General features: G+C 36.5%; 1 protein-coding gene across 1 annotated transcript in view; it reads right to left on the bottom strand.

The window, feature by feature from the left end:
* Positions 1-1,276: 1,276 nt before the first annotated feature.
* Positions 1,277-12,684, bottom strand: part of CERK (ceramide kinase) — a 37,625-nt gene continuing 26,217 nt past the window's right edge. The window contains exons 10-14 of the mRNA XM_019474574.1: positions 12,083-12,153; positions 9,296-9,301; positions 7,430-7,629; positions 4,961-5,169; positions 1,277-4,037 (exon numbers count right to left, since the gene is read on the bottom strand). Of these exons, the coding sequence (XP_019330119.1) occupies positions 3,938-4,037; positions 4,961-5,169; positions 7,430-7,629; positions 9,296-9,301; positions 12,083-12,153 (586 nt within the window). The 3' untranslated portion in view covers positions 1,277-3,937. The remainder of the gene's footprint in view (positions 4,038-4,960; positions 5,170-7,429; positions 7,630-9,295; positions 9,302-12,082; positions 12,154-12,684) is intronic.

The raw sequence follows: 12,684 nt of genomic DNA, 5'->3' as shown, positions 1-12,684 counted from the left end.
TTCTTCCCAGGCCCAACTTCACTCCTGACTCTTCTACCTCCTCCCCCCACCTTGAGCAGCACAGGGGGATGGGAAATAGGGGTTGTGGTCAGTTCGTAACACTTCATCTCTCCTGCTCCTTCCTTCTTCATGAAGTTCTCCCACTTGGGTCTCCCATGGGCCACAGTTCCTGCCAGAAAACCTGCTCATGCATGTGCTCGTCTCCACATCTGCAGCTCCTGCCAGAAGCCTGCTCCAGCATGAGCTTCCCACGGGGTCACAGCCTCCTTCGGGCACATCCACCTGCTCTGGCGGGGGGTCCTCCACAGGCTGCAGGTGGATATCTGCTCCACCGTTAACCTCCATGGGCTGCAGGGGGACAGCCTGCCTCACCATGGTCTTCACCACGGGCTGCAGGGGAATCTCTGCTCTGGCACCTGGAGCACCTCCTCCCCCTCCTTCTCCACTGACCTTGGTGTCTGCAGGGATGTTTCTTTATTTTCCCTTCACTCCTTTCACAGCTGCTGTGCAGCATTTTTTACCCTTTCTTAAATATGCGATCACAGAATTGCTACCAACGTTGCCGATCAGCTCAGCCTTGGCCAGTGGCAGGTCCATCTTGGAGCCGGCTGGAACTGACTCGGTCCAACATGGGGGCAGATGCTGGTGTCTCTTCACGGAAGCCACCCATGCAGCCCCCCCCGCTACCAAAACCTTGCCACGTAAACCCAACACACTTCAAAAGCAGAAGTGTCTACAGTGCTGAAAAGCATGTTCTCCTGGAGCTATTGTTCATCTACAACGAACGTGTTTTATTTCTTACTAGAGTATGTACTGCATCTGTAATGATTATTGCAATGAAATTCTAAAAAACCCCATCTATTTACTATATACTGTTTATAGTATAATACATATTTCACACTTCTTAGAACAGTAGTTTTCTTTCACTTTTTGTAGTTTAGATTTTTCCATAATAAATAACTCTAAATACTTGCATTATAACTAAGTTACTTCTCCCCCCTTCAATCTTTAGTTTACCTTAGTGGAGTTGCTTGGTTTTAGTGTAAGTCCAGCTTCACTAGTCGCTTTCCTTCACCCTCAGTGTTTGTCCACGCTCCCACTTGCTACAAAGCTGTGGTCAACCCAAATGGAAGCTTATGAATTACTTCTCCATCTGGATTAATCTGCCCACATTGGTTACACTGAGCACACTACTGTCAGATTTCTACCGAACAAAGGTAGATATTTTTTCAAATCAAGTTGTGAAAAGAAGAAAACCACTGTATTGCTGTATGACGTAATTTTATTTTTTCAATGGAATGCCCTAGCATCATAAAACAGAACACATTTTCTCATCTTGAAGCCAGCAAGATTGGGAAAAAAAAGAAAAATCGAACTTGGTTTTCCTATACATAATTTCCATACTGAGACTACATTCAGAGAAAAAAAAACCAACCTAGAATTAAAATGTAAGCAGACATTACTTATGCAGCTCTCTTCTTAAAAATAAACTGGACATGTCATACAACTCACATATGGTGCTTTGCGAGTATAAGCTACAAATAGAATTATTCAAATGCAACTATGCAGCTTTTCTATTACCTAAGACCTTTTCATCTTATTATATTGCAACACCTTTATTATTTCCTTCACACTTCATTACCATACTACAGAACGATCTTTTCTCCTTTTCTGGTGGCTTGTTTCTCAGAAAGGGGACCTTCACTGTGGCTTTCTTTGGAAACACCAAGCACTCGGTTTCAGATATTAAAAATATTCAAAGCATTTCAATATACAATCACGACTAGATTAAGCCTCCATTTTTCAAGTCAGGGTCTCATGACTTGCTAGTAAACTAATGGAAAGAGCTGGTTAGTATTTACTCCTGTTCTCATTTATGAGAATGTGATCCAGATAGCTGTAATGCCTCTTAAATGCCCTCATCTATTGGTGAGCTGAGTGTGCACCATCATTTCCTGCACAAGAATTACAGTAACCTGAAGTTTGGATTCTCTCAATATTCATGGATAAACCAAAATAACTGTAGAACTTTTTAAATAAACAACACTTTCAAAAAATATTTGCATTTGTAGAACTGCATAATGTCACTTTCAATGAGGTTCTTAGGTCAAAAGTACTATTTCACTTAAACATGGCTTTAAAAATACAGTATACATAACACTTATGTTACAAATGTCTGAAAAACATTGGATCAATTAACATTTCAACTCATTGCATTAATAAGGAAAGTAAACAGCAGTACTTTTGGAAAAGTATTCAAGTATTTCCCTGAAATACTACATAATGAAAAACAGATCCTAAACTTTGTATGACTATACTTTAAGCAAATATCATTTGCAAGTGCTTTTTGTCATATAGAGCAGTATGAACAATACTTTGTAGCAGAGATATAGCACACCATTTTGATATTACACAGAACTGGAATGTAAATAATTTCAATAGGAAGAAATATCAGCCATTTATAACAATTTTCAAGTGCTTCAGTAATAAACTGACCAATCACCATGGCTTACACAGAGCAAATACATGAGAGACATAAAACTAATACAAGCTGAACAACAGACATGACAATAAATATACATGAACAAAGAATCCTTAGCTGTTCAGACACACAAAAAAACCCCTCAGATGCAATGAGTTTTAAAGAGAACTACACACTTCAGAAAAGATAGAAGAGATCAGGGGCTAACTTCTGATCCTCAAACAGGAATAAATATGTACGAGAAAAGCAAAATTTAGCCCCAAGCCTACACACAAAACGTGTGTGTCCCAATACACAAATCCATACACAATTTAAATAATCACTCCATAGCTAAACATGATAGTCTAATGTTTTTTTCTATAAAAACAAATCAGCACAGTGAATTCATGATTTATCAGATGCCAGTTTCTTCCCTTGACTTCACAAAATGAATTATTTTGTTTCATATTTAAATAAACATTATTTTTAAAACTTTCAATCAACAAATCATATTTTTAAACTTAACATTCCAACATCTTATTTTGCAAAGACATTTTAACGTATGTAGTAGAATCTCCAAAGAATTGTGTACTGAAGAGGGAAGCTTTTCATATGTTAATTTTAGATATTTTACAAAATTTAAAACTTGCTGGTGTTTCAGAAGATATTTATATTTTCCTTTGCCTGTGCCTTCCTGATATGATAAGTATCCCTGCGAGTTGCTTGCAAGACATTTCAGTTGCTGTGTGTGGTATTTGATATCATCCAAACAGTCACAAACCCCTTTATAATCCCAAAAAACATCATGCAAGGAAGCCTTTATAAATAGAATATATAGGATGAAGTATGATCTGTGTACAGATGTGCTTTTATTTTTCAAAGTATTTCTACACTCTTATTGTTATTACTTAAAGCCAGGAATGTGTGTTTGATGTGCATTGATAAGTTGCAAGTTATAGTCAGAATTACAAAATGAAAGATTTTACTAATAAAAAAAAAAAAAAAAAAAAAAGATGAGAATGACAACACTGTTGTCCAGCATTTAAGCCACATGCAACTACGTAACACTCCCAGCAGAAAACATCTTCTCAGACACTGAAAATATGTTGCCTTGATATCCTGGTTTGATGACAATGGAAAGCCCAATGGTTTATAACATTTAGATATTATTGCAACACAACTGCTAAATTAGCTCTCTGGAAAAGCAGAGAATTTATCAGTCATCATGAATACATATATATAATGCCAATCCCCTCTTTTCTAACATAACTTAGATTACATTGCTCCAAGATATATTTTAATGACTACAGTGTTTTTAAAAAAATGACACAACGCAGTAAGATGTCTAAAATTATACTGAAGCCATCAAAAAAAAAAATCTAAAATTTTAAAATACTTGTCAATTTGACTAAAATGCATATTTACTCAATTTCCTTGAGCTTTTATTTTTTCTTCTCCCCATTGGAGGAACAATGTCTATAGTAATTGTTCAACGCTACTCTGGCTGTAGGCAGCTTCGTCTTTACAGTTTTCCTCGATTCCCCTTGCAAATAGTTTCATTAACTGGCAGTGAACCCTGAAAAATATGGAAATTGATTAGTAAGAAATAAATGAGTACTTCATATTTAATTCTAATAAACCATGAATTTCAAGCAGTTGGACAAAGTTCCTTGCTCCAGATTACAGAAACTGCACTCTCATTCTTGATACAACCCTCCCCTGCAAAGAAGTATCCATCACTCCTGTTACTCCTCTTTTCCACACAAAAAGTTCTATGGGGCACTTAGATGAGCTGATCCTATACAATATTTATAAAAATCACTTTGGACTGCTAAGTGATTATGTTTTAATGGAACACACTTGCATGTAAATATTTTGTATTGTGTTTTTGGTTCCCTTTGTTCTAAAAAGAACAAACAAAAACAATCAACCAAAAAAAACCCAAACAAAAAAGAAAAAAGCCCTTCAAATTTCACAAACCTCTATTCCCTTCTAATTTGATTATTTGCACAACTGCAAACTTCTTTATCCATATGCCAAGGCTGGAGATAAGACTCTGCTGTGTGTCAAAAAATACAAAGTATGGGACATACTCAGTATTTATGTAAGACAAAGATGCTTACTTAAGCTTAAATTTAACAGGAAAAGCTATTGCTCAGAGTAATGAGGTACTCCACTCATTTAAAAAAGAATCCTCCCAACACCACCTTCACTTTCAGCACTTCAAGCACGTAACATCAGTACCTAAGAAGTAAGTAGGACTTCAAAGGTAGGGCCATCCATCTATCTCAGTCAGAGTGACCATTTACAATATACATGGCTGGAGTATTCTCTGGAAAGGACTCAAAAAAGTAACAAAAAAAATTAAGTTTATTATCAGAAGACTCAAATTTGCTATACGCAGGGCACCTTTTTGGTATGTTTTTATGAGCATCTTTAAAAATCAGTGAAAAGGCTTAATGTGTTTTCTGGTATGTGGAGAGAAAAATTGATGCTTACCTCACTTCAATTGTTGAACTGTCCAGAGTTTCTCCATCACAATTCCAGGTGCTATTAGCAGTATTACAGCAACAGGCTGGATGATCTCTGCAGAACTGGCCAAAGCGTTTCTTTCCTGTGTCCGTGACATTGCTTTCGTTGTCTTCTGAAAGCTTCGATGTAAATTGAAAACTCTTCACCCGATAAACATCTACAAATGAGAAGTCAAACTACAAAGAAAAAAATAAATCAAACCAGGCAATTAAAATTAGTTAAATACATTTGATGTGTAAAGCAACTCAGCATGCAGTATTTTGTATTCAAGAAAGTCTGTCCACTCCAGTTTTCTAGAGAAGCTTACCTGAGGCATAGAGTGATTTTTGTCAGAAACAATAAAGCAAAAATGAAACCTTACTTTTCAATGGTCTTCTTCAAGCAGCTGCAGGATTGCCACTTTACAGATAATCAGGAAACAGGTTCTGAGATTATGAGTAAATGGGGTATAAAAACTATTAAAAAAACCCCTATAAAAACTATTATAACATGGAATCAAAGTCAAAAAGGTTTGGATCGGATCTTTGTACCATCCTCAGGACCTGTTCAACTACAGTCCTTAAGACACATGGGCTTTTCTGAAAAGCCTTCTGCTTCTGCATTTGGAACAATGCCCTGAAGGTGAGAATTCCATGGCAGTGTGATCGAATCACAGAGCTGGGTGTATACGAAAGTAAGAATAGAGGGCAGTATTATCACATTCCAACAAAATAAAAATAATTTTAACTAGTTAATTCGGCTAGAAAACATAGCACAATTAAGAGATTGCTCTTATAACAGAGGGTGGAGATTTACACCGCAATATTGTACAAATGCTTTAAAACAGGCTTTGTAAATTAAAGGAACATCAAATTAGAGGGTGCCCCCACCTGCCCTAAAAGCAACTTAACTGATATGGACTTAAAACATTTAGCAAGCTGTAATAAATACAGACACGTCATTTAGCAAAGCCAATGGAGTATGTCTGTATGCGTCTATGGGAGGGGGGTGGCAAGGAAGCAAAAGTGAATAAAGAAACAGTTTACCCATAAACTAGTCTGTATTAATGTACAGTCACCTTGTTCTTTTTTCTTTTCACATTTTAAGTTTTCAAACTTAAGTTTTCCCACTATTATGGTAGACACTAACCTGGGATGAGGACATATGTACAACCCTGCATTTAATCTACACTGCAAAACCAACACATCCCAGAGAGAAACAGTGGGGAAGCACTGGAAGGGGAACGACCACAGTGGCAATCACAAAAAGCATCAGAGTTGAAGGGACATCCTAGGTCTTAAGTTCCCTTGGCTTTTAACCATAAACAAACTGTGAAGCTGCCAAATTCCACACTTGGAAGCAGTGGCTCATGGATACAACGAGCCTCACTAAGCAGTGTTGCTAGTCTGAACAGCTTAGTTGCAAAAACTCGTATCCACGGCTGCAGAGCCACCCATGAGTGCTCTCACATCTCAAGTCTAAGCAGAATATAGTCTCTTGATAAATGTTGAAGCCAGTTTGAAAGGTAGACAGGGAAGGCTTCAAATAATCAAAAATATCAAGGGAACAGTGAGAGTGAGTGGGAAGGAGTGAAGGGAAGAAGAGGAGACTGAGAATAGCAGGAAGGAGTTACAGACACACACACACAATGTCTCAGGGAATGGTAATGAGGAAATACAGGAAAGAGAATCTATACTAATTCTTCTACAGAGGAGGAAGAATAGCATCATAAACAAGTGAGATTTATTATTGTTTTTATAACCAGATGACGTTAGTCCATTGTTCGGATAATTTCCAGAACATGTTAATAATATCAGGTTGTAACAAATATTAAGTGTAGGTATTCACAACCATAGCTCTGGTTTCAACAGATATTACAATCCAAAGCAGTGATAAATCTTCCCTTGTAGTTTATCCTGACAGCTACAACATGTGCAAGGAATAATTTTGAAGCTGAATGCATAAAGCTCATATCCTGGTCACATATACGTAGTAAAATTCTGCTAAAAGCCTGCAGTTTACAATCAAACTGCAGTCCTGGTAACTTTCTTCTAAACCACATTTTTATACAGTTTACAAAAAGTGATTTATTATTCTTTACTACAACTTCTACCTCAGCTACGTTATACTGCTGTGAACAGTTTTTCATGACAAATACATGAAGGCACAGTTGTGGTAAAATCACTTTAAATATTGTCCAAACAGCAAATACATGGAATAATGTTATGAAACAGAATTCGATTAGCAAAAGTGGAATTTTGTTAGAATGCTATGGCCAAAGACTTGACATAGCCAAAATGATTTTTTTTTTTACTAAGATGGTACACATGCTGAGATTATGTCACCCAAAATGCATAAACTTTTTTTTTTTTTAATGCTTTGTAGATGTTCTTTTTGTCATATATCGATATTTACAACTTTGACTCTGGAGAATTCATTGTCAAAGGGAATACACACCTGATCATCTTGGTTTGTATGTCTGACAAGATACCGTAGAAAATCAAATCTGGAGCATTTACGAACTAGAATGAGGTCAGCTGAACCATCTGCCAAATGAGCTGCTGGTGAAAGACCTTTTGGACTTCGTGGACAGGCACAGCTCATATTTACTGCATTGATGGCTAGAAATTTCCCTTTAATAACCTTCCATTCTTCTTCTGAAACACATCAACAAAGGCATGGAGATAGGTTATTATTTGATCTACTCACAAGAACACTAAAAAGCAATCATTCTTGGCAACTTAGAAGTTTTTACTGGGCATATTCATGCATTGTCAATACATATCTAAAATAAACTGCATTAAAAAATAATCTATTTTTCATATACTAACAGAGAAAGTTGCTTTCTCCCTTCACAGACTGTGATTATCTACTAAAACTGCTCACCATTTCTGACATATGCATGTCAAATTCAGGATCAATGTTATTTGGGTAAACCCACAAAGCCTTAGGCAGGGACAAGACAGAGGCAAGCTACAACTCTGGTAGTGTGAGAGTTCAGGGGGATTTTTGACTTTTTAAAAATTTTATTCTTGCTCTTCAACACATTAATCCTAAATAAACTGATGCAAAGACAGTGGTTTAGTATTTGGTTTCTAAATCAATATTCCTCTTCTGCCTCAATGCAACAAATTATATTTAAAAAAAAGACAAAAAAAGAAGAGATGACTCGGGGTTCAGCAATGACCAGCAAGCAGTAGATCAGGAGTCTGTTTCTACCCCAACCCACTCCCCAAATGTCTGAAGATTAATACTATTAACAGAGTTGAACTTTCCTGTGTGTGAGTCTTCAGATATTTCTGGGAAACAATACAAAAGTCTGTTTTCAACACCGTGAAACCGTTCTGTTAGAGATTAGACCTAGACTGAGCTTAAGCGTGTGATGGCATCAATACTATCAAGAGGCAGAGAAATTTTCCGAAACAGAGAAACACTGGCAGGCACTGCACAGAGTTGTCATCTAACCTGTATTTTCTTGAATATGGATAAAAATAGATAAAAAAAGTCTCTGCATTTTTAGATTACACATAATCACCTTCCTCACTACAATAAAAAAACCGCCATAAGGCAGCCATAACACTCCTTTTCTCCTCCCAATATAAGTGGACTCAGATATTTCAAATGAACTCCACAGAAGTAATGATTGCAGAATAATCTATGGAGATACACGTGGTTCTAAGACTGCAGTTCAGGAGTGAAGTGCCACTGTTGATGAAGGGGGTAAAATTAAGGAATGAACAAAAAATGATAAAAAGTTTGTTTATATAAGCTTGTTAAAGTTTGATCATCAAACCACAGCAAGGGAGAGGTTTTGAGGCATATTTACTGGTACAGACTTAGAAATCTAACACTATTCAGTTCCCCACACTTGGGTTAACTTACAGTTATTTTCAAGGTGCTTCTCTGATAGGACTATAGATGACATTTATGTTATATATTTCATGTCCTGAAATTCTGGTATTCTTTACTGTCTTAGTTTTAGGAACTGCACATTTACTTTAGAGAATCATCATTACAATCGTCTAGGTAATTTTGGACCTAAGGTCTATGACACATTCATTTTGAATTGCCCTCTTCCAAGCTTTATACATCAGAAAAAGAAGAAAAAAATAGGAAAAAAAAGTTTGGAAAGTATTCTGTAGTTATTCTTTGCTCTTTGAACTTTTCTCGCTTCCTTGAATTTTTATTCATTGCAGCTTCTTACTATCCACTCTTTAGTAACAGAACCAAGAAAAACAGAATTCCAGGAAAAACAGGAGTAGGATTATAATGTGACAAAAGACTTAAATGAAACTAAAAACTTTATTCTTTTTCCATCTAGACTGTCCTCTCTATCTCCTGATAAACAAATCAGTAATAACAAGAAAAAATGCAGCTCTTGAATTCAACATTTTTGCATCATTTGCCAGAGTGGTTTTACTATTGCTTGCTTTACTGCTGATCTTTTTATGTTGCTTTCAAACAGGACATTAGAGAAAGAAATAATTTAAATCAGATTCAAAATGTGTATCTTAAGAGAGATGAGAAAGACTTAAATGTCAAACTACAGTTCAGGCTGCAGGCAAATGATGAGGCCCTGCTCTGAGATGAAGGTAACTGAACAGAACATAAGACACTAGTGGAACTGGAAACATCCATGTCCAGAACTATACCAGTGCTTATTTACAAGAAAACCAGGCATTTTCTGATATACAAAGTGAAAGTGACACCCTTTACTGATAAAGGCTTTTGTTGTTTATCTGAGCAGCATTAATAATTCAGTCCATAGCGTGCCTAGGTATGTGTTAACTTTTGAAGTATGCTCACCTGTAATAAATAAATCTCAAATTACTTAAGGTAGAATGCTTATATATGTTGCTGTAATAGATTGTTTTCACCTGGTGGAAAAGTACCTTTCAGTATAAATTTCAGCATGTCACTCAAAAAAGCTTCACTGTTCAAGTAAGAACAAAGTCAGGATATTTATCACATTTTAAATGACCAACTGTTTTCATAACCGTTCTGCAGGACGCATCACAGTAACAGCACAAATTATTCGCCCAAAATATCTTCCAAACAACAGAGAAATCATAAGCAGCTAGAGCATAAACAGCACTCATTTCAGCTGTCTATTGTGTATATATACACTGCAAGTTGCTGAAATCAGCATAAAGTACCAACACTAAAAGTTTACTCAGCACATGCACATAGACTTCTGCACAATACAAAGAAATATGTTCAGTGACAGTCAATGCAAGCATCCTTCTAAACTTATCTGAATTGTACACAAACCAAGTAGGCACAATGAAGGAGTCACAGCCAATACACTCTGCTGAGTAAAAAGCTTATCTGAGGTGGTGATTTAACATCCTTTTTATTGCAAATCAAGAGTAGCCGATTGTTATTGTTTGCTTACCAATACTGCATGGAGAAGAGACTGGACCGCAAAGAAAGCCAGCTACCAGAAGTAAAATGTATTTAAGTAAATAATATCCTACATAATCAGCTGCTTAATGTCTTGTGCAATGCTGGCTAAAGCAGTCTTGATTGCTCATTAACCTGTAGCTTGCTTCTGCCTTTGCTCCTTTGCTGGATCAAAGCTAACAAAATGGCAGATTTAAAAAAACAAACAAACAAACAAAACGAAAACCCCACCCAAACACACAAAAAACCCAAAACAAAAAATACCAAGCAAAAAAACCCCCACAAACGAATGAAAAAAAAAGGTTGGCAATTTCTAGCTACAGTTATTTCTCAAAAAGACAGATTTTTTTTCTTACCAAAAAACCTACTATCAGATTTAGCTCCTAAGAAAATATTATGTAAAGCAATTTCTTTAGCTGATTCTGTGCATAAATTAAAACAACTCAAGAAATACTCCAGTCTGGCCATCTGTTGACTATATCAAAGATCTGAAAGCAGTAGCTGGGATGAAAGCACTATAGAGAAGTACGTGTAACAGGAATTCAAGTTGGCGCAGAAATCTATATACAGTCTATATACATGTATATATATATACACATTGTATATATACAGTCTATATACATGTGATTGTGCTACCAATGAATTTCTATAGTATGATGATACTCTTTTTGCTAATAAATGGCTAGAAGCTGGCACAGATACAGTGCAAAATAGCTGGGATTATAAAATAATCTAGGTCATAAGGACCAATGTTTGTGTCAAGAAAATTGTGGGTTTATGCACTGGGCTTTACAAAGGACACAAAAGGAAAAAAAAAAAGAGAGAGTAAAAGCAGAAGCAAGCACCTGTGGGAAGGCTGCCTGCTGTTTAAGAGGGATTTATCCAAGACAACTAACTGAGACCAGAGACGAAACTTGGCCAACTGAACCTGCGTATCTTACTCCAGCAACACCACAAGTCTATCCAATATCAGTGCTTCTTCCCATTAGGACATAGTAGTTAGACATAAAGAGATACAGCTAGGAGGATGACTGCACAGAATCCAGTATATTAACAGTTGTTTTAACAAAAGGAAGGAAAAGTTCTGCCCATAAAAAAAAAAAAAATCCATGGAAGTGTGCACAGGGGTTGGAATGGGGGGAAAAAAGAGAATAAGGATAGCATAACTAGAGAAATCTCATTTATCATTTATACTGAGTATTGGTGGGGTATTGTACAGAAACACTTAAGTCCACTAGATCGGTTATTAGCTGTCCAAGTTCACTACCTTGTATTTATTTAATGAACGGCTTTACATAGTGTGACTTTTGTGCTAACAAACACAAATTTTTAATCCTGATCTATTCTAAAAGTTCTTAGTGACCTGCTTCCTTCTATACTACCTCACAGTTTATCAGTTAACTCCTTCTCACAAAAAGAACACAGAGTCCTAGCTCACAGAATGTATCTTTCTTAAAGAAAAGAAAGCCAACACATTGAAATATACAAGTAATTAGTATATTTTTATCAGAATTTTCTGAGGTTTGGGTGAAGGAGACACCTTACGTATTTTTCACATATTTACATGTATTTTCCTTAAACTTCAAGAAACAATGGATTATCTAGTAACTCACATATTTAAAAAAAACCCACACACTTGAACTGATATATTCTGAAAAAGAATATTTTGTATAATACTACACCATCTTACTTTTTATGACAAATTACCTTCATGTTTTAATCCACATTCCTTGTGCTGTTCTGCCAGCTGTTGCTCGCTTTTCTTGCAAATGTAACATCTGAAAACAAAAATACCATTCAGTTCCCGTAAACAAAACTATTACTCAGCTTAACTTTTTTGCTTTACCCAATCATTACAGGACCTTCCCCCATCACAAGATGCAGCATGGCACTGACAACCCTGATGCGGCACGAATCATGATAGCCCTGCAGGCAGTACAGGTATTTAAGTACAGTTCTGAAGATTACTGATGTCAGAAATAACAGCATTACACAAACATAAGATCACATAGGTTGGAAGGGACCTCCGATGTGGTCTGAACCTCTGCTCAAAGCAGGTAGAATCATAAAATCATTAAGGTTGGAAAAGACCTCTAAGATCGAGTCCAACCGTCAACCCAACACCACCATGCCCACTAAACCATGTCCCTAAGCGCCTCATCTACACGTCTTTTAAATACCTCCAGGGATGGGGACTCAACCACTTCCCTGGGAAGCCTGGTCCAATGTTTAACCACTCTTTCAGTAAAGAAATTTTTCCTCACATCCAATCTAAACCTCCCCTGGCACAACTTGAGGCCATTTCCTCT

Source organism: Aptenodytes forsteri, unplaced genomic scaffold (assembly GCF_000699145.1).
Source record: "Aptenodytes forsteri isolate BGI_AS27 unplaced genomic scaffold, ASM69914v1 Scaffold137, whole genome shotgun sequence".
Taxonomy (NCBI): domain Eukaryota; kingdom Metazoa; phylum Chordata; class Aves; order Sphenisciformes; family Spheniscidae; genus Aptenodytes; species Aptenodytes forsteri.
This window is presented reverse-complemented; position numbering and strand designations above follow the sequence as displayed.